At 43.4% G+C, this 25,665-nt stretch overlaps 1 protein-coding gene across 18 annotated transcripts in view; it reads right to left on the bottom strand.

Annotated features, from left to right (window-relative positions):
* The window catches only part of SNX6 (sorting nexin 6), a 61,257-nt gene that overhangs the window by 23,622 nt on the left and 11,970 nt on the right, over nt 1-25,665 (bottom strand). For 10 of the 18 annotated variants that reach the window (XR_016217889.1, XR_016217890.1, XR_016217891.1 and 7 more), the window contains 4 exons: nt 22,981-23,102; nt 20,695-20,818; nt 6,624-6,719; nt 3,373-3,478 (listed from right to left, as the gene is read on the bottom strand). Coding sequence is in view for 11 of the 18 variants with exons in the window: in XM_008269489.5 (XP_008267711.2) it covers nt 3,373-3,478; nt 6,624-6,719; nt 20,695-20,818; nt 22,981-23,102 (448 nt within the window). In the remaining 7 variants the exon portion in view is untranslated. Of the gene's footprint in view, nt 1-3,372; nt 3,479-6,623; nt 6,720-20,694; nt 20,819-21,463; nt 21,598-22,980; nt 23,103-25,665 lie in introns of all 18 variants that reach the window. The other 8 variants (XR_016217893.1, XR_016217894.1, XR_016217895.1 and 5 more) reach the window with 1 other exon arrangement.

Here is a 25,665-nt window from a genome sequence, read left to right as displayed (position 1 = left end):
GGCTCATGCAGCCATCTGGGGAGTGAACCAGTGGATGGAAGGTCGATATCTACATGTATCTCCCTCATTCTCTCTGTAATTTTGACTTTCTTTCCTATTTTTTTTTTAAGATTTATTTTTATTTAGTTACAAAGAGAGCTAGAGACAGAGAGACAGGTCTTCTATCTGCTGGTTTACACTGATCCAAAGCCAGGAGCCAGAAACTTCTTCCGGGTCTCCGACATGGGCGCAGGGGCCCAAAGACTTGGGCCATCTGCTGCTGCTTTCCCAGGCCATAATGGAGCAGCCAGGACTAGAACCGGTGCCCATATGGGATGCCGGCACTTCAGGCCAGGGCTTTAACCCGCTGCACCACAGCACCAGCCCCTTGACTTTCAAAATAAATAAATCTCTTTAAAAAAATAATACTTAGGGGCCAGCGCTGTGGCATAGCTGGTAAAACCGCCGCCTGCAGTGCTGGCAGCCCCTATGGGTATTGGTTCAAGTCCCGGCTGCTCCATTTCTGATCCAGTTCTCTGCTATGGCCTGGGAAAGCAGTAGAAAATGGCCAAGTCCTCGGGACTCTGCACCTGCATGGGAGACCCAGAAGAACCTCCCGGCTCCTGGCTTCGGACTGGCACAGCTCTTACCATTGCGGCCAACTGGGGAGTGAAACAGCAGGAGGAAGACCTCTTTCCCTCTCTGCCTCTCCTCTGTGAAACTCTGCCTTTCAAATAAATAAATAAATGTTAAAAAAAAAAAAAAAAAAAACTTAAAATCACATAAAGATTGGTTACCAAGAGGTAGAAATCAAGAACAATTTTTATAGAGCATGTATTTAACAGAGCAGTTAGGATAATGGTTGAGGGGCCAGCATTGTGGTTCAGTAAGTGCCACTTGTGACACTCACATGCCATTATCAGAGCAACAGTTTTGAGTCCTGGCTGCTCTGCTCCCAATCCAGTTAGGAAATGTGACTGGGAAGATGGAAGATGGCCCAAATACTTGGGCCCTGCCACCCATATGGAAGACCAGGATCGAGTTCCTAGCTCCTGGCTTCAGCTGGTCCAGACTTGGCTGTCGTGGTCATTTAGGTAGTGAACCAGCAGATGACGAACTCTCTCTATCACTCTGACATTCAAATGAAAAAATAAATCTTGAGAGAGACAGCGAGCAAGCAAGAAAGAGATAAAGGATAAAAAAAAAAAAAAAAAAAAAACTAGTGGGTCTGGCACTATGGCATACTGGGCTAGGCCTCCACCTGCAGCACTGGAATCCCACATGGGCACCAGTTCAAGTCCTGGCTGCTCCTCTTCTGATCCAACTCTCTGCTAAGGCCTGGGAAAGCAGCTGAGATGGCTCAAGTGCTTGGGTCCCTGTACCTGCGTGAGAGACCTAGAGGGGGCTCCTGGCTCCTGGCTTCAGATCTTGGATCGGCTCCGCTCCAGCCGTTGTAGCCATCTGGGGAGTAAACCAGCAGATGGAAAACCTTCCTCTCTCTCTCCCTCTCTCTGTAACTCTACCTCTCAAATAAATAAACAAAACTAAAAAAAAAAAAAAAAAAAAAAAAAAGCCAACTAGTTTACTCATAACTCAATCACTACACTTTCTCAAGAGAATCCTCATACTTCAGTATATAACCAAAGTGCTTTATGTGTTTCTTGAACTTTTTTTTTTTTAAAAAAAGATTTAATCATTTATTTGAAAGGCAGAGCTACAGAGAGAGAGAAAGGAGAGACAGAGAGATCTTCCATCTGCCGGTCCACTCCTAAAATGGCTGCATCATCCAGGGTTGGACCAGGCAAAAGACAAAAGCCAGGAGCTTCTTCTGGGTCTCCCACATGAGTACATGGGCCCAGGCTCTTAAGACTATCCTCTGCTGCTTTCCTAGACCATTAGCAGGGAGCTGGATCAGAAGCAGAGCAGCCAGGACTCCAACAGGCGACCATATGGGATGCTGATGCTACAGGCCATGGCTTAACCAGCTATGCCACAGTGCAAACCCCCCAACCCCTTAAAAAAAAAAGAATGTGTATCATTTGTCCAGCACTATGGCACAGTGCTTCCACCTGCAGCACCGGCATCCCACATGGGCACTGTTGTGTTTCAGGTGCTCTTCTTTCGATCCAGCTCCCCGTGAATGGCTTAGGAAAGCAGTGGAAGATGGCCCAAGTGCTTGGGCTCCTGAACCCACGTGGGAGACCTGGAAGAAGCTCCTGGCTCCTGGCTTCAGATTGGCACTGCTCCAGCCATTGCAGCCATTTTGGGAGTGAAGATCTTTCTCTCTGTCTTTCCCTGTCTGTAACTCTACTTCTCAAAAAAATAAATACATAAAATATTTAAGGAAAAAAAAAAGAATGCATATCTTTCACTTTGTCACTCAGGATATAAAACAATGTGGTCTTGGGGCCAGTATTGTAGTGTAGCAGGTAAAGCCACCACCTATGACAAAGGCATTCTCATATGGACACCAGTACAAGTTCTAGCTGCTCTACTTCTGATCCAGTTCCTGTTAATGGTCTGGGAAAGTAGCAGAGGATGCCTAAGTGCTTGGGCTTTGCATCCATGTGGGAGACCTGGAAGAAGCTCCTGGCTCCTAGCTTCCATCTGGCTCAGCCTAGGCTGTTGCCATTATTTGGGGAGTAAGCCAGTAGATGGAAAATCTCTCTCTCTCTCTCTGTAACTCTGCCTTTTAAATAAAAACAAAACAAAACAAAAAACCAATGTGGTCTTAACATTGGAGATTTATTATATTTATTTGTATTGCTTCATCAAGGACATTCTTAAGTGAAAGTCCCATTTTTTTATAATTTTTATCCACCTTTTCTTTTGCATTATCAGTGTAAATATCAACAGGGTAAAAAAGATAAAATATATCATAGTATTTTTATGAAAATATTTTTTTAACTCACAAACTTTTTTTTTTTTCTTTGACAGGTAGAGTTATAGACAGTGAGAGAGAGAGAGACAAAGAGAAAGGTATTCCTTCCATTGGTTCACTCTCCAAATGGCCACCACGGCTGATGCCGTGCCAATCCGAAGCTAGAAGCCAGAAGCCTCTTCCCGGTCTCCCACATGGGTGCAGGAGCCCAAACACCTGGGCCATCCTCCACTGCCCTCCAGGGCCACAGCAGAGAGCTGGACCAGAAGAGGAGCAACCAGGACTAGAACCTGGCGCCCATATCGGATGCCAGCACTGCAGGCGAAGGATTAACCCAGTGAGCCACGTCGCCTGCCCCACAAACTCACTTTCTAAAAGGGTCTTGAGATCAGTTTCATAAATCAGTTCAAGAATCACTTTCCTGTATCAAGACTTTAACAAACTGTAAACAATATGTCAACTTTATACTTTAAACATTAAAAATGTAAGCATTAGCCACAGAAAAATCTTACTTTTGTGGGATCTTGTCATCTTATCAGATTTAGCAGATGCATCCTTAACCCGGTTATGATACTCCAAAAGGAATGTTCGTTCATGCTCAAAGAAATCATCTACATCCTATAGATCAAGAGAAAATGTGAATTTTTTCATTTGTTTTAGTATAATATATAAATCATTTTGTGTTATTACAAAAGATCACCAGTAAAACAGCATAGCTATCCTCTAACAATTAGATGTTATGCTGATTTTACTAATAAGGTAAGACTTTAACAGACATACATCTCTGTCTATCAAATCTATGGTTTTGGAGCTACAGACTTTGAGCTCCTAAGGTTCAGGTTCACACATTGTATTCTGAAACATGTTACTGATTGTGTTATGCCTCTCCAGTAAACTCCTATCTTCATAATGCATGTGCTGTGGCTTCTTGCCAGAAAGGACTCAACTTCCTTCTATTTTGATGCTTCTTATGCATTAATATTAACATTTTTTATTTTTTTTAAAGATTTACTTTATTTATTTGAAGTTACAGAGAGAGTGAGAGACAAGAAGAGAGAGGTCTTCCGTCCAATGGTTAACTCCCCAAATGGGTAATGGCTGGGGCTGGACCAGACCAAAGCTAGGAGCCAGGAGCTTCTTCTGCATCTCTCACATGGGTGGCAGAAGCCCAAACACTTGAGCCATCTTCTGCTGCTTTCAGAAGACGGATCAGAAGTGGAGCACCTGGTACTCTAACTAGTGCCCATTCAGGATGCCGGCACTGAAAGCAGAGGCTTAACCTGAAACACCACAGCACCAGTCCCAAGATTTTTCTTAGCTATTAAATGTAAATCACTATGTTGACCTTGATTTGATTACTTAATTAGTAAAGTAATAACTAATGTTTGAATGTGATTAATATGTTGATCGGCAGCCTACATTTTCTTAATCTTCGACATAAGGCTGTGGTGAGAATGGTCAATTGCTTTTGAAAAAAAAGAAAAACTAGGTTACATAGAAGTAAAAATCTATGCTTTTTGATTTAGTGTGTATTCTTTGGGCCATTCCTGAGGTTGTCTGGTCTTACTCATTCAGGCCCTCTCCAATAGCTTTGGGGAACATGGCCATGTCAGTTATCTATCTGGGATCAATGATCAAGTCAAACACTATTTTCTTTTTTTGAAATAAATCTATAGTAAAAATAAAAATTAACAGCAATTTTCCCCCTTCTAAACTAGCAACAATTCATTGGAAAAGCACCAGTTTACATGATCTAATTTGAGAACCACATCAACAGAACACAAAGAGTAAAAGTTGCTACAAAATGCCATTTAAGACCTGTATCATGGCACAGCTGGTCAAGCAGCTGTTTGCAATGTCAGCATCCCATATCAGAGTATTGGTTCAAGTCCTGGCTGCTTTCCTCTCAATCATGCTTCCTGCTAATGCCTGGGAAAGCAGATGATGGCCAGAATACCTGGGCCACCCACATGTGAGACTGGATATAGTTCTTGGCTCTTGTCTTTGGCTTGACCCAGTCCTGGCCATTTTAGCTATCTGGGGAGTAAAGCAGCAGATGGGAGAAGACCTCTGTCTCTCCTCTATCACTCTGTTCTTCAAATAAATAAATAAATATTTTTTTTAGAAACTGGCAACTCATGGAGTCATCACTGTGGTGTAGTAGGCAAAGCCTCTGCCTGCAGGGCTGGCATCCCATATGGGAGCCAGTTCACGTACCAGCTTCTCCTCTTCTGATCCAGCTCTCTGCTGTCGGCCTGGGAAAGCAGTGGAAGATGGCCCAAGTGCCTGGGCCCCTGCACCCATGTAGGAGACCCATAAGAAATTCCTGGCTCCTGGCTTTCAATCAGCCCAGCTCCAGCTATTTGTGGCCATTTGGGGAGTGAACCAGCTGAAGAAAGACCTTTCTCTCTGTCTTTCCCTCTCTCTGTCTGTAACTCTGCCTTTCAAATAAATAAATATGTAATTTAAAAAAAAAAAAAAGGAAATTGGCAACTCATATGGACTAATTTTCTTAAATGTAAAAAGAGGGATAAAACTATCTAAGTTTCAGAATTACAGTGAAGGGGGCTGCCAACCAAAATATTATTCATGTTCAAACATTGTTATTTCACTGATAAAGTCATCAAATTATAATATAGTGATTTACATTTAACAGCTAAGAAAAATGTTTGATATTAATCCATAAAAAGCATTAAAACAGAAGGAAGTTAAATTTTTAATGGGAAGAAGTCATAACATACACATTACCAATATTCTAACTGACCTGTCTCTGAAAAATCAGAGTATAAATCAACTAAACAGCACTGTATACCCAAGCTTTACTGTAGATTTATCTGTAAAAACAGGCAATGGCACCAGCAACATTATTTCTTGGTACTTGCCTGATAATATAATATAAACTCTTTTTTCATTTTAATGATAACTGTCACTAGATTAAAACTTGTACCACTTTTAGAACATTATTAAGAAAATTTAGGTCAATATCTTTCTAAGTATTTTCATACATTATTTCATTCCAACAGTCTTGTGAGCTGGGGAAGTATTATTAACCCCATCCTGAAAATGGAAGAACTAAGGATTCAGAGAAAGAAAATGACTTTTCCATGTAGTTACGTTTTTCCACATAGCTACCCTCAGGTGCACTAACACCTCAACTGAGCTTTTCTAACTCCAAACCTGAACCTAGGAGAACCCTGAATAGCTTCAAGGCTAAGTAAGATGAAAGCAAACAGAGCAGAGGCAGGCAGGTGCTCTTCTTGCCCCACCCTCTAGCTCTGTCTGTCCCACACCAGGGGACCTCATGTGCATGTGGGTAGATGTTCCATCCTGATTTATCTTCTCTACTGTCCATCTTCTCTAACCAGCTGCTCCACAATTACTCCTTGAGCACCCATGGAAAACACTTAAGTGGCACAGTCTACCCTCAGAAGGACAAATTCAGGGAAGATAGCCACCCAAGACCTGAAGAAGGCTTGGGATTGGAGCAGGGAAATAATGGGGGTCTAGGTATACAGAACACAATCTGGTTTGGAGGAAGAAACATGGGTTCCAGGTGGGTAAATCCCCTTTGACTACAAACTTCTCACCCTTGAAGAAAGGAGATCCCTAGGAGAGGAACCCAGAGCAGAAGCACACTTTCCCAGATCCAAGGATTCTACTGTTCAAAGTTCTCTTTTGCTCTAATTCTGCGGATCTGATATCTCAATGTATTTCCCTCTTAAGAATTCTCAACCAATACCTTGTTAATCAAACAAAATCTTACCTTTACTCCAGAAACAATCACTCCATCTGCCGACTTAACCATGTTTTTAAAGAAGTCTTCAAGTTTCTCTTTTTTATTTTTTCCTCGAACACTCAACTAAAAGAAAGGTAATTTAAGTTAGCATTAGGCTACAAATGGATAGTGGTGCCTCCTTTATTCTTTGACATTTAAATGACAATATCAAAAGGACCTCTGTTTTTAAATTTAACAAAGTGGGAATCTCATCATATATATTAGTAACTTTCAAACTTCTGGACATAAAAGAAGAGTCTGGAAATAATAGATATTCTTTTTTTTTTTTTTTTTTTTTTGACAGGCAGAGTGGACAGTGAGAGAGAGAGACAGAGAGAAAGGTCTTCCTTTGCCGTTGGTTCACCCTCCAATGGCCGCCGCGGCCAGCGCGCTGCAGCCGGCGCAGCGCGCTGATCCGATGGCAGGAGCCAGGAGCCAGGTGCTTTTCCTGGTCTCCCATGGGGTGCAGGGCCCAAGCACCTGGGCCATCCTCCACTGCACTCCCTGGCCACAGCAGAGAGCTGGCCTGGAAGAGGGGCAACCGGGACAGAATCCAGCGCCCCGACCGGGACTAGAACCCGGTGTGCCAGCGCTGCAAGGCGGAGGATTAGCCTAGTGAGCCGTGGCGCCGGCCCTTACAAGCATTTCTGACAATTCTGTTCCAAGTAGCTCTTTTATCATATTTTATCAAATACTGTGATAAAATGTAAAGACAACTGGGCCGGCGCCGTGGCCCAGTAAAGAAACATTTAATTCAGGAGTTCCTTTAAACATGTTAAAATTTATCCATTCAATTAATATTTAAAGCTGTTGTCTATATTCTCACTAAACTAGAGCCTTTTGCTTTTTATCTGTTAAATTTCTTACTTGGTGAAGTATTAGCCTTTTTATTTTAATTTTAAAATATACTACCTCAAAAACTAAAAAAAAAAAAAAAGGGAAAAAGGGTTGAAGGGAGAAGAGAGAGGGAGATAGGGAGGAAAGGGATACCATTATGTTCTTAGAGTTCTATCTACAAATCACACTAAATCTGCTAAAAATTAAAATTAAATAATGTAAAATTTACTGGGATACATTATAGTATCACATGACTTTGAAATAATTTTGAAAATATATTCTGCAAATTCCTTACTCTGAACTCATCCAAATATTCTCTTGTCCTGTTTTGGGAGTCAACAACTTATGGCACAAGAGACACAGAAGTAGACTCTGAATGGCATGGTTATCCAAGGGCAAAACTAACTAAGCAGCTAACTCTTTGACGCTTAGCACCTGTTGTATGAAGGTGCCCTATCTAATTTCCTCACATATTACTATGGCTCATTTTTATGCATCATGACTCACAAATCCCTACCACTATCTGTTAGCGCTCCCCCTGCCCCAGCTGGCCAGCACCCAAGACACACTATTAAAAGGTGGGTTCCTGGGGAAGTAATTAGATCATGAGAGCAGAGCCTTCATGAATGGGATTAATGTCCTTAGAAAAGAGGACAGAGGAAGCTAGTTAGCCCTGTGCCCCTTCTTTTTGCCAAAAAGATGCACCAAGAAGGCATCATTCATGGTGAGCCTTTACCAAATCTGCTGGCACTCAGGTCTCTCACAAACCCCAAACTCCAAAATTTTCAGCAATAAATTCTGTTGTTTATAAGTTACCCAGTTTAAGGTATTTGTTACAGCAGCCCAGACTAAGACACTATCCCTGAGCTCTTTCCCAAATTTCACATCAAATCCTTACATTGGAAGGCTGCTAACCTTTTATTAGATAAGCCTAAAACAGTGCTCTTCATAATCTCATCTCCACATTTTTTCAATTCCCAGTCTCTCTGATTCATAGCCCCTTCATACAACCAGTCTCTCAGGCTCCCAAGTTCCCTAAAATTCGTGTTTTTCATTAAAATCTTGAAATAATCTAAAATCCTTCATTTCTCTTACAGCTCAAATTCTACCAGCAAATGTCTGAAAACCATCCCTTTCCACTAAAAGTCTGTATCATCTGTAACCTAGACTACTACATATGATTGCTAGTTAATAACCTTCATTGGGGCCAGCACTATGGCGTGGCAGATAAAGATGCTGCCTGCTGTGCTGGCATCCCATATGAGTGTCACTTTGAGTCCTGGCTGTTCCACTTTTGATCCAGCTCTCTGCTACGGCCTGGGAAAGCAGAAGACTGACCCAAATCCTTGGGCCCCTGCACCCGGTGGGAGACCCAGAAGAAGCTCTTGGCGCTTGGCTTTGGATCGGCCCAGTTCTGACTGTTGTGGCCATTTGGGGAGTGAACCAGAAGATGGAAGACATCTCTCTCTCTCTCTGCCTCTCTGTAACTCTGCCTTCCAAATAAATAAATAACTCTTTAAATGAGTAAATAAATCTTCATATAATTTTATTTTTTATTTTTTGGACAGGCAGAGTGGACAGTGAGAGAGAGAGAGAGAGAGAGACGGAGAGAAAGGTCTTCCTTTTCCGTTGGCTCATCCCCCAACGGCCACTGCAGCTGGCACACAGCGCTGATCTGCAGCCAGGAGCCAGGTGCTTCTCCTGCTCTCCCATGCGAGTGCAGGACCCAAGGACTTGGGCCATCCTCCACTGCACTCCCGGGTCATAGCAGAGAGCTGGCCTGGAAGAGGGGCAACTGGGACAGAATACGGTGCCCCAACCGGGACAAGAACCTGGTGTGCTAGCACTGCAGGCGGAGGATTAGCCAAGTGAGCCGCGGCTCCGGCCAATCTTCATCTTTGCTGCCTGGCAGTTTTCTAAAATCATATTTTGAGCATTTCATCTGTACTCAAAATTTTATTAAGTTTCATAATGTTCAGAGAAAGAAAGCCAAACTTCTCCTTAGCGTGGTATGTAAGATTTTCAACAATCTGGTTCAACCCATCTTTCCACCCACCATCCTATCCCCGCAGAACCTAATGCTCCAAACAGTCTTCAAAAGAGCTTCCAGTTTTCTCTTTCTGTGAAATAGTCTCTATCCTCTCACCAAAAAGTCTACTTAGACTTAAATATCTAACTTAAAAGGCGTGAGGGGTCTGTCCTATGGCACAGCAGGTTCACCCGCCACCTGCAGCACTGGCATTCCCATATAAACACTGGTTTGAATCTCTTCTGCTTCATTTCCAATACAGAACCCTGCTAATGCGCCTGGGAAAGCAGTCGAAGACCCAGAAGAGGCTCCAGGCTCCTGGCTTCGGCCTGGCCCAGCTCCTGCCACTTGGGGAATGAAATAGCAGACAGAAGAACTGTCTTTCCTCACTAACTCTGCCTTTCAAATAAATAAATAAATCCTGTAAAAATAAATAAATGAAAAGCATACAAAACCCTCCCATTGGTACAGAGCAGGCATTTGGCACAGCAGTAAAGATGCTGCCTGGGGGGCTGGTGCCGTGGCACAGTAGGTTAATCCTCTGCCTGCAGCACCCGCATCCCATATGGGCACTGGTTCTAGTCCCAGCTGCCCCTCTTCTAGTCCAGCTCTCTGCTATTGCCTGAGAAACCAGTAGAAGATGGTCTAGGTTCTTGGGCCCCGGCACCCACATGGGAGACCAGGAAGAAATGCCTGGCTCCTGGCTTCAGATCAGCACAGCTCTGGCCATTATGGCCATTTGGAGAGTAAACCAACAGAAGGAAGGCCTTTCTCTCTGTCTCTCCCTCTCACTGTCTGTAACTCTAACTTTTAAATAAAATAAATAAAATCTTTAAAAGAAAAAAAAAAAAAAAAGACGCTGCTTGGACACCTGCATCCCATGCTGGGGTGCCTGGGTTCAAGACTAGCTCTGCCTCCAATTCTAACTTCCTAAGAGGCAGCAGGAAATGGCTTAACTACCTGGATCCCTGAATCCATGTGGGAAATCTGTTTTGAATTCTGACTCTTGGCTTCAGCTTGGCCCAGTCTCAGCTGCTCCAGGTATCTGGGAAGTGAACCAGCAGATGGAAGATTTCTGTCTCTTTCAAACAAAATAAATAAAAATTTTCAGAATATTTATTTATTTGAAAAGAATGACAGAGAGACTAGGAAAGGGAGACAGAGGAAATGGGAGAGGGAGATCTCCCACCTGCTGGTTCACTCCCCAGACAGGTACTACCAGATCTGGGCCAAGTGGAACCCAGGAGCTCCATCCAGCTATCCTATACAGGTGGCAGGGGCCCAAGCACTTGGGCCATTAACAGCTGCTTTCTCAAGCACATTAGCAGGAAGCTGGATTGGAAGCAGAGTAGCTGGGACTTAAATCTGCACTCAGAAATGGAACGTTGATGTGCAAAAATGGTAGCTTAACCCACTGTGTCACAATGCCATCCCCAAAATAAAAATAGTTTTCAATGTTCTAATATCTTTAGGCCTCCCAAAACATTCTGGTTGTTTTTCATCTTATTTTTTACTGCACTCTTGATATGAATTCACTCATTCAACTAATCATTAATGAATGTCTGCTACAGTTATGTGCTACATTGGGTGCCGGGGATATAAAGATCAATACAAAGGAGGATATAGAGAAACAAGTGTATGATCAAATACAGTGTGACCAGGATAACCTTAGAGGAATGTACAGGGATTAGGAGAGCTGCCAAAGAACTCAGAATAGACAACAGGGAAGAGGAACATAAGACTAGGGGTTGAATGACCAGCTACCACAATAACCCAGATGAGAATTACAAAAGCTGGAACTCATGTTTAGATCTGGTGATAGAAGGAAAGGAGTTAAACAGAGATGATTTAGTAATATGGAAAAGGAATAAGAAGTAGTCAATAATTCTCAGGTGTTAAGGAACTGGGTAGGTAGTGATACATCTCCTTTGAGATAGAGAAAATGGTTGCACAAATGTATTTTATTTTCAAAAGAAAAGAAAGATACCTCCTGACTCTTGGTTTACTCCAAAAATGCCTACAATAGCTAGGGCTGGGCCAAGCTGAAGCCAGAAACCAGAAAACTCCATCCGGGTCTCCCACATGGGGGACTGGGACCCAACTACTTGAGTCATCAATTTTTGCCTCTAGGAAGCTATAATCCATAGTGGAACCAGGACTCAAACCAGGCACTCCAATACGGGATTTATGTATCCCAAGCACAGCTTAACTGCTGAACCAAGTGTCCACCCCCAAAGCACAGGTTTAAAAAATTTATCTGGGGGGGTCAGCATTGTGGCATAGCAGGTAAAGCTGCCACCTATAGTGCCAGCATCCCATATGGGTAACAGTTCAAGTTCCAGCTGTTCCACTTCCAATCCAGTTCTCTGATATGGCCTGGGAAAGCAGTAGAATATGGTCCAAGTCCTTGGGTCCCCACACCTCTTTAGGAGAGCTGGAATAAACTCTTGGCTCCTGGCTTCAGATCAGTGCAGCTCCACCTTTTGTGGCCATCTGGGGAGTGAATCAGCAGATGGAAGACCTCTCTCTCTCTGCCTCTCTGTAACTCTGCCTTCCAAATAAATAAATAAATCTTATAAAATTTATCTGGGCCAACATTGTGGCATAGGGGGTTAACAGACTGCCTGCAACACCAGCATTCCATATGAGTGCCAGTTCAAGTCCGCTGTTGCACTTCCAATCCAGCTCCCTGCTAATGTACTTGGGAAAGCATCAGAAGATGCCCCAAGTACTTAAGTGCCTGCACCCATGAGAGACCTGGATGAAGCTCCTGGTAGCCATTTAGAGTGAATCAGCAGACAGAAGATCTCTCTTCTCTGCTCCCTCTGTTAACTCTTTCAATTAAATAAATAAATTTTAAAAAAACAATTCATGGGTCCGGCACTGTGGCACAGCAGGTTAAAGCCCCAGCCTGAAGTGCCTGCATCCCATACGGGTGCCGGTTCTAGTCCAGGCTGCTCCTCTTCTAATCCAGCTCTCTGCTATGGCTTGGGAAAGCAGAAGATGGCCCAAGTACTTGGGCCCCTGCACCCACATGGGAGACCCGGAAGAAGCTCCTGGCTTCTGACTTCGGATCAGCACAGCTCCGGCCATTGCAGCCAACTGGGGAGTGAACCAGTGGATGGAAGACCTCTCTCTCTATCTCTACCTCTCTCTGTAACTCTTTCAAATAAATAAAAAATTTTTAAAAAGTCTTTAAAAAAATTCATCTGAGAGTAAAATGCTAAGGAGATATTTAAACAAAGCTTTTTCAGTAAGGCTGTTTAATATACAGGGCTAGAACTTAGCAGCGATATTTACTAGTAAGTTAAAAACATTAGAAAGTGTGAAGCCACTGTAGATGAGCATTCTGCAAAGTCTAGAGGAATTTCTAATCCCCTAGAAAACTCTATGAAGACCCCTGGAAGAATAAAATATAAACGAATGAACACATGAAGGAAAAAGTTCATAGAGGAACTGGGAAATATAGATAGAATTACAAGGAAAAAAACAGAAGATATCCTGCGGCAGGCATTTGGTGCAACATTCAAGACACCACCTGGGATACCTATATTCCACAGTAAGAGTGCCTGGGTTCAATTTACGGGCTCTGCTCACAACCCGAGCTTCTTGCTAATGTGCACCCTTGGAAGCACCAACTTATGGCTCACTAAAGTGGTTGGGGTCCTGTCACCCGCCTGGGAGACCTGGATTATATTTGTGGCTCCCGGGCACTTCAAGCAAATGACAAACCCCTCTATCTCCCAAAGTAAAAAATAAAACAAGACAAGATCTGAAAATATTTGGATAAAAGATATCCTAAAGATCAGGAAGTACATGGGAAAGAATTTAGCTAGAAAGTTATCTCAGTCAAAATAGAAAGGCACAACGTAATCACCACACTTTGTATTCAATGACCAAAAAAAAAAAAATCCCCTCATATGATCATTAAAAAAGAATGTACTTTTCCTTTCTCTCTCTGCCTCTGTAACTCCACCTTTCAAATAAATAAATAACTTAAGAAAATGTAATATGTGCACTCAACAAACTAGGAACAGAAAGCAGAGATGGATCAGAAGTGGAGCAGCCGGGACTCGAACCAGCGCCCATATGGGATGCTGGCACTGCAGGTGGCAGCTTTACTTGCTATACCACAGCACCGGCCCCAGGATTCAATTTCTGATTGGCTACCATTTCCCTGTGAAGAAGGTCATCATCTATTCAAGAGGAACTGTGTGTGTGTGAAACTAGCTTTTACAGAAAGACTATCTAGAGACGTGTTTGTTATAAATGATAGAGAAGGTACTCAAAACTACAGGAAAAGCAGTGAAAACAGGAGGGCTGCTATCAGAATCAAAATGGCAGTCTGGGGCTAACATGAATCAATGAGTCAAGGAACAGGTAAAACAAGAAAAGATGGGGCCAGTGCTATGGCGCAGCAGGTTAAACTGAGCCTAAGACGCCAGCATCTCCTATGGGCAAGTTTGAGTCCTGGCTGTTCCACCTCTGATCCAGCTCCTTGCTAATGCACCTGGCCCAAAAGCATTAGATGGCTACCCAGGTAGGAGACCAGGATGGAGTTACAGGATCCTGGCTTCAGCCAGGCCCAGCCCTGGCCGTTGTGATCATTTGGGTGGTAAACCAGCAGATGGAAGATTTTTCTCTCTTTAACTATGCCTTTCAGATAAATGAATCTTTAAAACATATATTTTTATATGTATATATAGTAAGCATATATATGTGTATATATTTATATTTGCAAAATATTGTCTAGACTATCTTTTTTAGGCTTTCTCCAAAACATTATTTATTATATTAAAAGGGTTATTTCAGGGGCCAGCACTGGGGCGTAGCTGGTAAAGCTGTTGCCTGCAGTGTCAGCATCCCATATGGGTGCTGTCTCGAGTCCCGGCCATTCCACTTCTGATCCAGCTCTCTGCAATGGCATGGGAAAGCAGTAGAAGATGGCCCAAGTGCTTGGGCCCCTGCACCCACATGGGAGACCTGGAAGAAGCTTCAGGTCAGTGCAGCTCCAGCTGTTGCAGCCTTATGGGGAATGAACCAGAAGATGGAAGACCTCTCTCTCTCTGCCTATGTCTCTGCCTCTCTGTAACTCTGCCTTTCAATTAAATAAATAAATCTTTTTTTTTTTGACAGAATGGACAGTGAGTGAGTGAGAGAGAGAGACAGGGAGAAAGGTCTTCCTTTACTGTTGGTTCACCCTCCAACGGCCGCTGCGGCCGGCGCACCGCGCTGATCCGAAGCCAGGAGCCAGGAGCTTCACCTGGTCTCCCATGCGGGTGCAGGACCCAAGGACTTGGGCCATCCTCCACTGCCCTCCTGGGCCACAGCAGAGAGCTGGACTGGAAAAGGAGCAACCGGGACAGAATCTGGCGCCCCAACTGGGACAAGAACCTGGTGTGCTGGCACTGCAGACAGAGGATTAGCCTAGTGAGCTGCAGCGCCAGCCAAAAAATCTTTTTTAAAAAATTTTTATTATTTTTTTGACAGTCAGAGTTAGACAGTGAGAGAGAGAGAGACAGAGAGAAAGGTCTTCCTTTTTCCGTTGGTTCACCCCCCAAATGGCCGCCATAGCTGGCGCGCTGCGCCGATCCGAAGCCAGGAGCCAGGTGCTTCCTCCTGGTCTCCCATGCGGGTGCAGGGCCCAAGCACTTGGGCCATCCTCCACTGCCGTCCCAGGCCACGGCAGAGAGCTGGAATGGAAGAGGAGCAGCCGGGACAGAATCCGGTGTCCCAACTGGGACTAGAACCCGGGGTGCCAGCACCACAGGTGGAGGATTAGCCAAGTGAGCTGTGGCGCCAGCCTCTTTTTTTTTTTTTTTAAAGGGTTATTATAGTTCATCATCTTTATCTCAATTAAGCATATGTTTTGTGAGGGGAAAAAAAAAAGTAAATCTACTTTGATGACGGAAAATGTATGAAATCCTGATTTCTAAAAGTTACTTATAAAGCTGATCTAAACATTCAGTAATCTTTCACTTACTAATTCAACAAATATTTATTTTACATCTCAACTGCTAGGCGCTTCTCTAAAACAGTGAGCATAAATGGTGAAAAATTAGTGTTACCCTCACAGAGCTTACATTGTAGTGGGAGAGGAAACAGGTAATGCATACACACAAAAAATTTATTTTTTATTGGTTTATTTTTAAAGATCTATTTCTTTGAAAGGCAGACTTACAGAAACAGAGAGAGAGGGGAGCAGATACTTTCCATCTACCTGTTTACTCCCCAAATGGCCGCCAGCAGCATGGGCTGGGCCAGGCCAAATGCAGGAGCTAGGAATCCCATCCAAGTCTCTCACATGGGTTATAGGAGCCCAAGCACTCGGGCCATCTTCTGCTGCCTTCTGATACATGAGCAGGGAGCTGGATAAGAAATGGAGCAGCCAGGATGTGAACTGGTACTCATATGGGATGCAGTCGTCACAAGTGGCAGCTTAACCCACTGTGTCACAACACTGGCCCCTCAACAAATTTCTAAAAAGAGATATATGGGGACTGGCACTATAGTGCAGCATGTAAGGCTGCCTCCTGCAGTGCCGGCATCCCATGTGGACACCAGTTTGAGTCCTGGCTGCTCCACTTCCAAACCAGCTCTCTGCTATGGCCTGGAAAAGCAATAGAAGATGACCCAAGTCCTTTGGCCCCTGCATCCGAGTGGGAGAACCTGAAGTTGTTCTTGGCTCCTGGCTTCAGATCACTGCAGCTCTAGCTGTTGCAGCCCTCTGGGGAGTGAACCAGAGAATGGAAACCCCACCACCACCACCACTCTCTGCCTCTCCTCTCTCTGTGTAATTCTGACTTTCAAATAAATAAATCTTTTTTAAAAAAATACAGATACATGTGTAATTTCAAATAGTGTAAGAGCTGTGGCAATGGGACAGAGTACTTGGAGAGTGAGGCCAACTTGAGCTCAAGTGGTCTTGCAATGATTACCATGCTTCACTTCATACTTATCCTGTTCCACCAAAATTAACTAAAGTTTTAGCTCAGGTTCTAGGTAAAGCCCAGCAAAAATCAAACTTAAAGATAACTGTGGCTGGCGCTGTAGCACAGTAGGTTAATCCTCCGCCTGTGGTGCCGGCATCCCTTTTGGGCACTGGTTCTAGTCCAGGCTGCTCCTATTCTGATCCAGCTCTCTGATATGGCCTGGGAAAGCAGTGGAAGATGGGCCCCTGAACCCGCGTGGGAGACCCAGAGGAAGCTCCTGGCTCCTGGCTTTGGATCAGCATAACTCCGGCCGTTGAGGCCAACTGAGGAGTGAACCAGCGGATGGAAGACATCCCTCTCTGCCTCTCCTCTATGTAACTCTGACTTTCGAATAAATAATATTTAACAAAAAAATAAGTAGTGACAGCAGACTTTCTTGCCTTCTTTCCACGTATACTTTCTATGCTATAATTTAGCAACTCTATCATGAATCATTTTTCAGCTTCTTATAATTCACAATAAAGCCACAGCTGCTAGTTATACACTATCGCATGCAGCACCACATACTACATTCACATTAGGGAAGTATCTATGCCTAAAGTGTTCTATTTTGTGGCACTGAGTTATTTCACAGTACTTTTTAAAAATCTGTGTCCTTTACTGACCTTAGACTTAGGACATTTCACTGCTAACTCTACTAAAATAAAATCAAAAAAGTATATTTATATAGAAACACACAAAATTCTTTGATTTTGATGTTAACTTGCAAGCAAATAAGCATTATGCTGTATTTGTTTTCTGCTGAAATTATTGATCTTTTTTTAGTTTTACTTTTATTTATTTGAAAGGCAGAGTTACAGAGAGAGAGAGAGGGAGAGATGGGGGTGGGGGGGTACGAGAGCGAGCGCGCATCAATTTTCCATCTACTTGTTCACTCCCCAAATGGCCACAAGGGCCAGGGCTGGGTCGGTCTGAAGCCAGGAGTCTGGAGCTTCTTCCAGGTTTCCCATGTGGGTGCATGGGTCCAAGGATTTAGGTCATCTTCTGCTGCTCCCCCAGGCACATTAACAAGGATTTGGATCCGAAGCAGAGCACCTGGGTTTTGAACAGCACCCACATGGGAAGCTGGCATTGCAGGCGGTGACTTAACCTGTCACACCACAACACCAGCATCTATGCTGTGGCGTAGGGGGTAAAGCCGCTGCCTACAGTGCTAGCATCCCATATGGGTGCTGGTTCGAGACCCGGCTGCTCCAATTCCAAACCAGCTCTCTGCTATGGCCTGGGAAAGCAGCAGAAGATGGCTCAAGTTCTTGGGCCCCTGCACCCACATAGGAAGACCTGGAGGAGGCTCCCGGCTCCTGGCTTTGGATTGGCACAGCTCCAGCCGTTCCAGCCAATTGGAGAGTAAACCAGCAGAAGGAAGACCTCTCTCTCTCTCTCTCTCTGCCACTCTTTCTCTGTCTAACTCTGACTTTCAAATAAATAAATAAATAAATAAATCTTTTAAAAAATATTGCTTTTTCCAGCACTATGAATGAAGAAATAATTAAAGCTTAATCTTTTCTTTTGCGTGATAACAGTTTTTAGGTAGTGAGGATAATTAGGAACAATGTGGAGGTCAGTTAAACAGAACAATAGTAAATGATTTGTGGGCCAGCGCTATGGCTCACTTGGCTAATCCTCCCCCTGCAGTACCAGCACCCCAGGTTCTAGTCCCAGTTGGGGTGCCGGGTACTACTCCCGGTTGCTCCTCTTCCAGTCCAGCTCTCTGCTGTGGCCCGGGAGGGCAGTGGAGGTTGGCCCAGGTGCTTGGGTCCCTGCATCTGCATGGGAGACTGGGAGGAAGCACCCGGCTCCTGGCTTCGGATGCGCGCAGCACCGGCCATGGCAGCCATTGGGGGAGTGAACCAACGGAAGGAAGACCTTTCTCTCTGTCTCTCTCTCCCTCACTAACTCTGCCTGTCAAAAAAAAAAAAAAAAAAAAAAAAAGAGTAAATGATTTGGGGCCAGCGCTGTGTAGTAGGCTAAGCCTCCACCTGCAGCGCTGGTAATCCCATTTGGACGCTGGTTCAAGTCCCAGCTGCTCCTCTTTCAATCCAGCTCTCTGTTATGGCCTGGGAAAGAAGCAGAAGATGGCCCAAGTCCTTGGGCCCCTGCACCCACGTGGGAGACCCTGAAGAAGCTCCTGGTTCTGGATTGGCTCAGCTCCAGCCATTGCGCGGCCATCTGGGGAGTGAACCTGTGGATGGAAGACCTTTCTATTTCTCCCTCTCTCTGACTGTAACTCTACCTCTCAAATAAACAAAATAAAATCTTAAAAAAAAAAAAAAAATCAATGATTTGGGGCTGGCTTTGTAGTGTATCAAGCAGTGATGTCGGCATCCTATATGGGCACCAGTTCCTGTCCCAGCTTCTCCACTTCTGATACAGCTGCCTGCTAATGGTCTGAGAAGAGCAGCAGAGGATGGCCTGAGTGTTTGGGTCCCTGCCACCCACATGGGAGACCTGAATGAGGCTCCTTGCTCTGGCTTCAGCCTAGTACAACACTGGTCACTGTGGCCATATGGGGAGTAAACCAGCAGGTGGAAGGAGATCTCGAAGTCTTTCAATATAAATATTTTTTTTGAAAACTCTATGATTTAAACCAAAGAAGTCCTGAATTCTTTTTTTTCTTTTAAGATTTACTTTATTTATTTGAAAGTCAGAGTTACAGAGACAGAGGGAGGAAAATCTTTAATCCACTGATTTACTCCCCAAATGGCCACAAAGGCCAGGACTGGGGCAGGAGCAGGAGCTTCAATGAGGTGTCCCATGTGAGTGCAGGGCCCCAAGTCTTAGGCCATATTCTGCTGCTTTCCTAGGCACATTGCAGGGAGCTGGATCAGAAGCAGAGTGGCCAGGACTCCAACTGGCACTCATATGAGATGCAGGCATTTGTAGTTGGTAGTTTAACACTGGACCTCAATATTTGAATTCTTTACTTAAAGCACATTTTTGGAATTCTCCATAAGGCTTTAGAAGTCTTCACAATAAAATTTAAGAAACATTGGGCCGGTGCCGCAGCTCACTAGGCTAATCCTCTGCCTGTGGCGCCGGCACCCCAGGTTCTAGTCCCGGTTGGGGAGCCAGATTCTGTCCCGGTTGCTCCTCTTCCAGTCCATCTCTGCTGTGGCCCAGGAGTGCAGTGGAGGATGGCCCAGGTCCTTGGGCCCTGCACCCGCATGGGAGACCAGGAGGAAGCACCTGGCTCCTGGCTTCGGATCGGTGCAGTGCACCGGCCGCAACGCGCCGGCCATAGCGGCTACTTGGGGGGGTGAACCAACGTAAAAAGGAAGACCTTTCTCTCTGTCTCTCTCTCTCACAATGTCTAACTCTGCCTGTCAAAAAACAAAAAAATTTTAAGAAACATTAACGGGGGCTGGTGCTGTGGCACAGCAGATAAAGCCGTTGTCTGCGGTGCCGGCATCCCATATGGGCACCGGCTTGAGTTCCAGCCTCTCTACTTCCGATCCAGCCTCTTCTATGGCCTGGAAAAGCAGTGGAAGATGGCCCAAGTCCTTGGGCCCCTGCACCTGCATGGGAAGACCTGGAGGAAGCTCTCGGCTCCTGGCTTCATATTAGCACAGCTCTGGGCATTGTGGCCATCTGAGGAGTGAACCAGCGAGCAGATGGAAGACCTCTCTTTCTCTCTGCCTCCTTCTCTAACTCTGACTTTCAAATAAATAAATAAATGAATTTTTAAAAAATAGAATAAATAAATAAATCTTTAAAACAAAAAAAGGAAAGAAACATTATTGAATTTGATAACCCTCCTTCTAAAGAAGCTCACAGTTCCGGATGAAAAAAAAATCAATATCCCACACAGTAAAAATTGAGTATTTTTTATTTAAAATGTGTGAGATCAGAAATGTTTTCAGATCCTGGAAGTTTTTGGATACAGAAATATTTGTCTTTCCTAAGTATCCCTAATCTGAAATGCTACCAAGTCTGAAACTTCTTAAGCATTATGTTGGTACTAAAAAGGTTTTGGATTTTGATTCTTGGATTAGGAATGCTCAATCTCTAACATGATTTCCCTCAACCCTCCAATTAATTCACTTAAATTCTACCAAAATACTACTGAAAATGAGTCACTTTAAAGTGTCTTGACAACGAAAAATGTTCTTAAAAAAGCCTTAATTCCTTTCTAAGTACTCTTTGCCTTTTGCAATGATTATAAGAAAACCTTGATCACTGCTTTCGCCAATCTGATACTCACATCTTGATTATATTCCAAGAAGACATGGAAATTTAAATCTTTTCTCAAAATAGGATGTGCTGCCACCCGACATAGGAACACTTCATGCATTGCAACTGTCTTCTTAAATATTGCCAAATATTCACTAGAAACAATATACAAAATTAAAGGTAAAAAAAACCTGCATCAATTAAAAAGTCATCTATAAAACATTTTTTGGCAAATATTCTTTGGATTATTCTAAATGTAACTTAAGAGATACAAAAATATGAACTATGTCAACAAAGGTTTCAGTTGAACTGTTAATGATATATAAAATCCAGCTCTGAAAAAGACCCCATGCTAGTTAACAGTACTTATTATATTCAAATGTTAGTACTTGTAAGTTTTATCAACTTTCCTTACTACACAAGTTAATATAGGTCATTACAGGAGTGTTTGTTTTTACAGCTCCAGAGAAAAGGTATTACAAATAATTTGATACCACTTTAACGATTCAATTTCTACTTTTAAGCACCTTAATACAAAAAATGCCATATCCAAACCTCAGTAAATATATTTTTATGTTATTTTCATCTAGTGACCTAAACACGCAAGAAACAAACACACCACGGAAACTGATTTTTGCCATTACCCTGAAAAAACTTGTTTAAAATATTTTAACAACACATCAGTGAATCCCAGTGATCATACAGTAATACCTGTGAGTTTGGAAAAAAAAAAAAACACTCAAGGAAAAGGCCCAATATTCTTGCTTCAACTATGTGCAAGAAGGATAAATTTTACATACCAGCAAACCAGCAGGACCAGTGTTGGGAGAAGTTTGATCTCTGTGAGGGTATTCATTCAGTGAAGACAAAAAAGAAGGATGCAGAGGATGGAGGTAGCAGTAGCATAAACCCAACGTTCTCTGTTATCCAACCCCTAACCAGACCACAAAAGAATCATGATCAGGGCCACTAGAAAATCATAGATTCTTCAATAATAATGTGCTCTGTTAATTTCCAGTTTTCAGTCGTATAAACTTTAAGTACGTACCTATCTGCTATCAGACTAGTCCTGTATCCAACACTGACAGAATTCTTAAAATACCTGTCACCGTATCATACTTCAACAAAGAACTACTTTGCTATTACTTTTCAAAAGGTTAGCATTCTGAAGAGGAGTCTGGTGGCAGTGTGAACACATGCTTGAAAACTGAAACTATGTGGAAGAAGAGAAAAGGAAATGCATGAAGGAGAGAAGTGACTAGAAAAGAGCAGTGGAAGTAATGATAATGAAAGGAAAATTTATTTCCTTATACAACTCTCAAAATTAAGAGAAGCAATATATAGAGGGGAAAGAGTCTGCCTTTATGCTGAACTTGAAATTAAGTTCCAATTTTTTCAAAGGCTGAATACACTTCTAGTAAATATGAAACTAATGGTCATTTAATGAAAATTTTTAATATTCTTTAGTTACTCTGCTCCTATTCTTTTTTTCTTTGGCTAGAAGCCACAGGCAGAGAATACAGTTATAGGGTATGGGGGGGCTATATATACAGATTAAATTTTTTTAAATTACCATTAAAAATTTTATTTATTTTCATTTCATTTAAAAGGTAGAGAGAGAGAGAGAGAGACAGAGAGAGACAGAGATCTTCCATCTGTTGGATCATTCTCTAAATGCCTGCAACAGCCAGGACTAGGTGAGGCTAAAGGCAAGAGCCAAGAACTCCATCCAGGTATCCCACACAGGCAGTAGGGATCCAAGTAATTAAGCCATTATTGCTGCCTCCCAGGGTGCCCATGAGCATGAAGCTGGATCAAAAACAGAGTAGCCGGGACATGTCAGTGTCCCAAGCAGCAACTTAACTGCTGCATCAATGCTTGCCCCTATATTGTTTTTTTAAAAGATTAACAATATATGTAAATAGTTGCTCAGCACATTCTATGAGAAACAGAACTTTTAAAAATATTTTTTAAAAAAGAAAACTAGGGTAAAAAGTCACTAAGTTCTTACAAAAAAATCTACATTCTGTTTTAAAAAGTTATGTTCCCTTTCAATTTTGTATAAGCTTCTGGAGCCCATTTTCAATTTTCAGAGTCTATTTAAAATATTAAAGAATTTAACAATGGAGACAATCATTCTATAATTTTCCTGTAGGCTCTGATCATGATCGTTAACACTGGCTGTGTGACTTAAACCTGCATTTTGCATAAAGGGTCACTACAGTAAAATGATTAAAAGAATGGGATATCAGACAGCATACAAAAAGGCATTAAAACAAGCACAATTAACAAAAGCAACAAGAACAAAATCACATACGCTTCCAGTTCCTGTTTCATCTTTGTGAATTCTTCCTTTGTCATTGAACCTTCTCCTTCTCCAAGTTTTTGTAGTTTTTCCCGTGAAGCATCAAAATCAGGTCTTGGTGGCGCTGGTGGGATCTACAATAGAACCAAAGCACTAATTTTAAGGGACATTCATGTCTTGCAACATTGTGCTACTGCCACCATCAAAGAATGGGAAAGTTAAATGTATCCTCAATGTACTGGGCACCAGGAAACCAACTTCATATGAGAGAAATGAACCAATTCCAGGCATTAAGACTGAGGTAGAAATACCGCATAGGAAGAAATACAGCATAGCACTACTTTCTGGTACTAGAACAGTAGTTCTTGAAATTCAGTCTGTAGACTCCTACATAGCAACCTAGAGTCCTTAAATTCGTATGTGCACCAAGCTCTATGAATATGTATAACAAACATGTATACCACTTTTAAAAAGTATGTAAAGGATAGGATTAAATACAAATTAAAAAAAATTTTTTTTTTAAATTTTTTTGACAGGCAGAGTGGACAGTGAGAGAGAGAGACAGAGAGAAAGGTCTTCCTTTTGCCGTTGGTTCACCCTCCAATGGCCGCCGCGGCTGGCGTGCTGCGGCCGGCGCACCGCGCTGATCCGATGGCAGGAGCCAGGTACTTCTCCTGGTCTCCCATGGGGTGCAGGGCCCAAGCACTTGGGCCATCCTCCACTGCACTCCCTGGCCACAGCAGAGAGCTGGCCTCAAAGAGGGGCAACCAGGACAGAATCCGGCGCCCCAACCGGGACTAGAACCTGGTGTGCCGGCGCTGCAAGGCGGAGAATTAGCCTATTGAGCCACGGCGCTGGCCTTAAAATTTTTTTTAATTATAAAAATTATAATAGCTTTTTAAGTTTGAGAGGCAGAAACACGGCATACTACCATAGGCTGGTTCACTCCCCAGATGACCATAACATCTGGTACTGGGCTATGGCAGGTGCTCGGAATGCAAGCTAGGTCTCCCACATGGGTGGCAGGAACCAAATTACCTGAGTCATCAATGCTTCCTCCCAGAGTCTGCACTGACAGGACGCTGAAGCCAGGAATTGAACTCAGGTACTTGATATAGGATGCAGGCTTAACTGCCAGCTAAATCCAAGTTTCCTCATAGCGGAGTTACGCTAGTGTACTTTTTTAAAATTAATAAATACTAACAATAGAATGCAGTTGAAAAGGGTCCTGGATTACAGGAATGTATCAGAAGCAAAAGGAACTTCTTTAAAAACAGGAAAATAGCACCAGCATTGTGGCTTAGCAGATTAAACAGCTGCTCGTGATACTGTGTTGGCATCCTATATTGGAGCAACAGCTTCAATCCCAGCTATTCTGCTTCTGATCCAGTTTCCTGCTAATATGCCAAGGAAGGCAGTGGACAATAACCCAAGTACTTGGGTCCCTGCCACCCATGTGGGTGACCAGGATGGAGTTTCTGGCTCCTGGTTTTGGCATGGGCAGGCCCTGGCTGTGGCATCCATTTAGGTAGTGAGCCAGCAGATGGAAGATACCTCTCTCTCTCTCTCTCTCTCTCTGTCTCTGTCTCTCTTTCTCTCCCTGTCACTCTGCCTCTCAAATAAATAAATCATTTAAAACAAAAAGAGAAAATGGGACAGGTGTTTGGCCTAGTGGATGAGACACCTGCATCCCACGTCAGAGTGCCTGGGTTCCAGTCCCACACCACTTCTGATACCGGCTTCCTGCTAATGTGCACCATTAGCAGGGGGTAATGGTTCAAATGATGGGTCACTATCACACACATGAGGCACCTGGGTTGACTTCCAGGCTCCCAGCTGCAGCCTTGCCTTCCAATCCTGGCTGTTGCAGGCATCTGGGAAGTGAGTCAGCAGATGGGAGCTCTGTCTGTCTCCCAAATTAAAAAGAGTTAAATTTTCAAAGAAAACACTAAAGACAAGACACAAATTAATGACTAACTTTATTTTCTTCATTTATAGTCAGGGAGTAAATAATCACTTACCATACGTAAAAATGTAAGATCTAGAAAAGATACTTCAAGGGAAGGATATTTAAAAAAATTATTCAAGAAGGAAAGGCCTGCAAGCAAAAATTGTTAAGGGGGAAATGATGGAAAGTTAAAGAGGGCAGTACAGTAACAGGGAAAAAGTTAAAATAATAACTACAAGAAATGGGTTACACTAAGGAAATAAACAGAGTCAGAGATGATCAAATACCATTCAGCATACATTCACTGAGCATCTGCTAAGCACCAGGCACAACCCAAAACACTGGGCAGATAAAGATACTTAAGACCAATCTTAGGCCGGCACCGCAGCTCACCAGGCTAATTCTCTGCCTTGCAGCGCCGGCACACCGGGTTCTAGTCCCGGTCGGGGCACCAGATTCTGTCCTGGTTGCCCCTCTTCCAGGCCAGCTCTCTGCTGTGGCCTGGGAGTGCAGTGGAGGATGGCCCAAGTGCTTGGGCCCTGCACCCCATGGGAGACCAGGAGAAGTACCTGGCTCCTGCCATCGGATCAGCGCGGTGCGCCGGCCACAGCACGCCAGCCACGGCGGCCATTGGAGGGTGAACCAACAGCAAAGGAAGACCTTTCTCTTTGTCTCTCTCTCTCTCTCTCTCACTGTCCACTCTGTCAAAAAAAAAAAAAAAGACCAATCTTAGTCACTGAAGTCTTTAA

The sequence above is a fragment of the Oryctolagus cuniculus genome, chromosome 12, assembly GCF_051225735.1.
Source record: "Oryctolagus cuniculus isolate XC-2025 breed Fujian yellow rabbit chromosome 12, ASM5122573v1, whole genome shotgun sequence".
Taxonomy (NCBI): domain Eukaryota; kingdom Metazoa; phylum Chordata; class Mammalia; order Lagomorpha; family Leporidae; genus Oryctolagus; species Oryctolagus cuniculus.
This window is presented reverse-complemented; position numbering and strand designations above follow the sequence as displayed.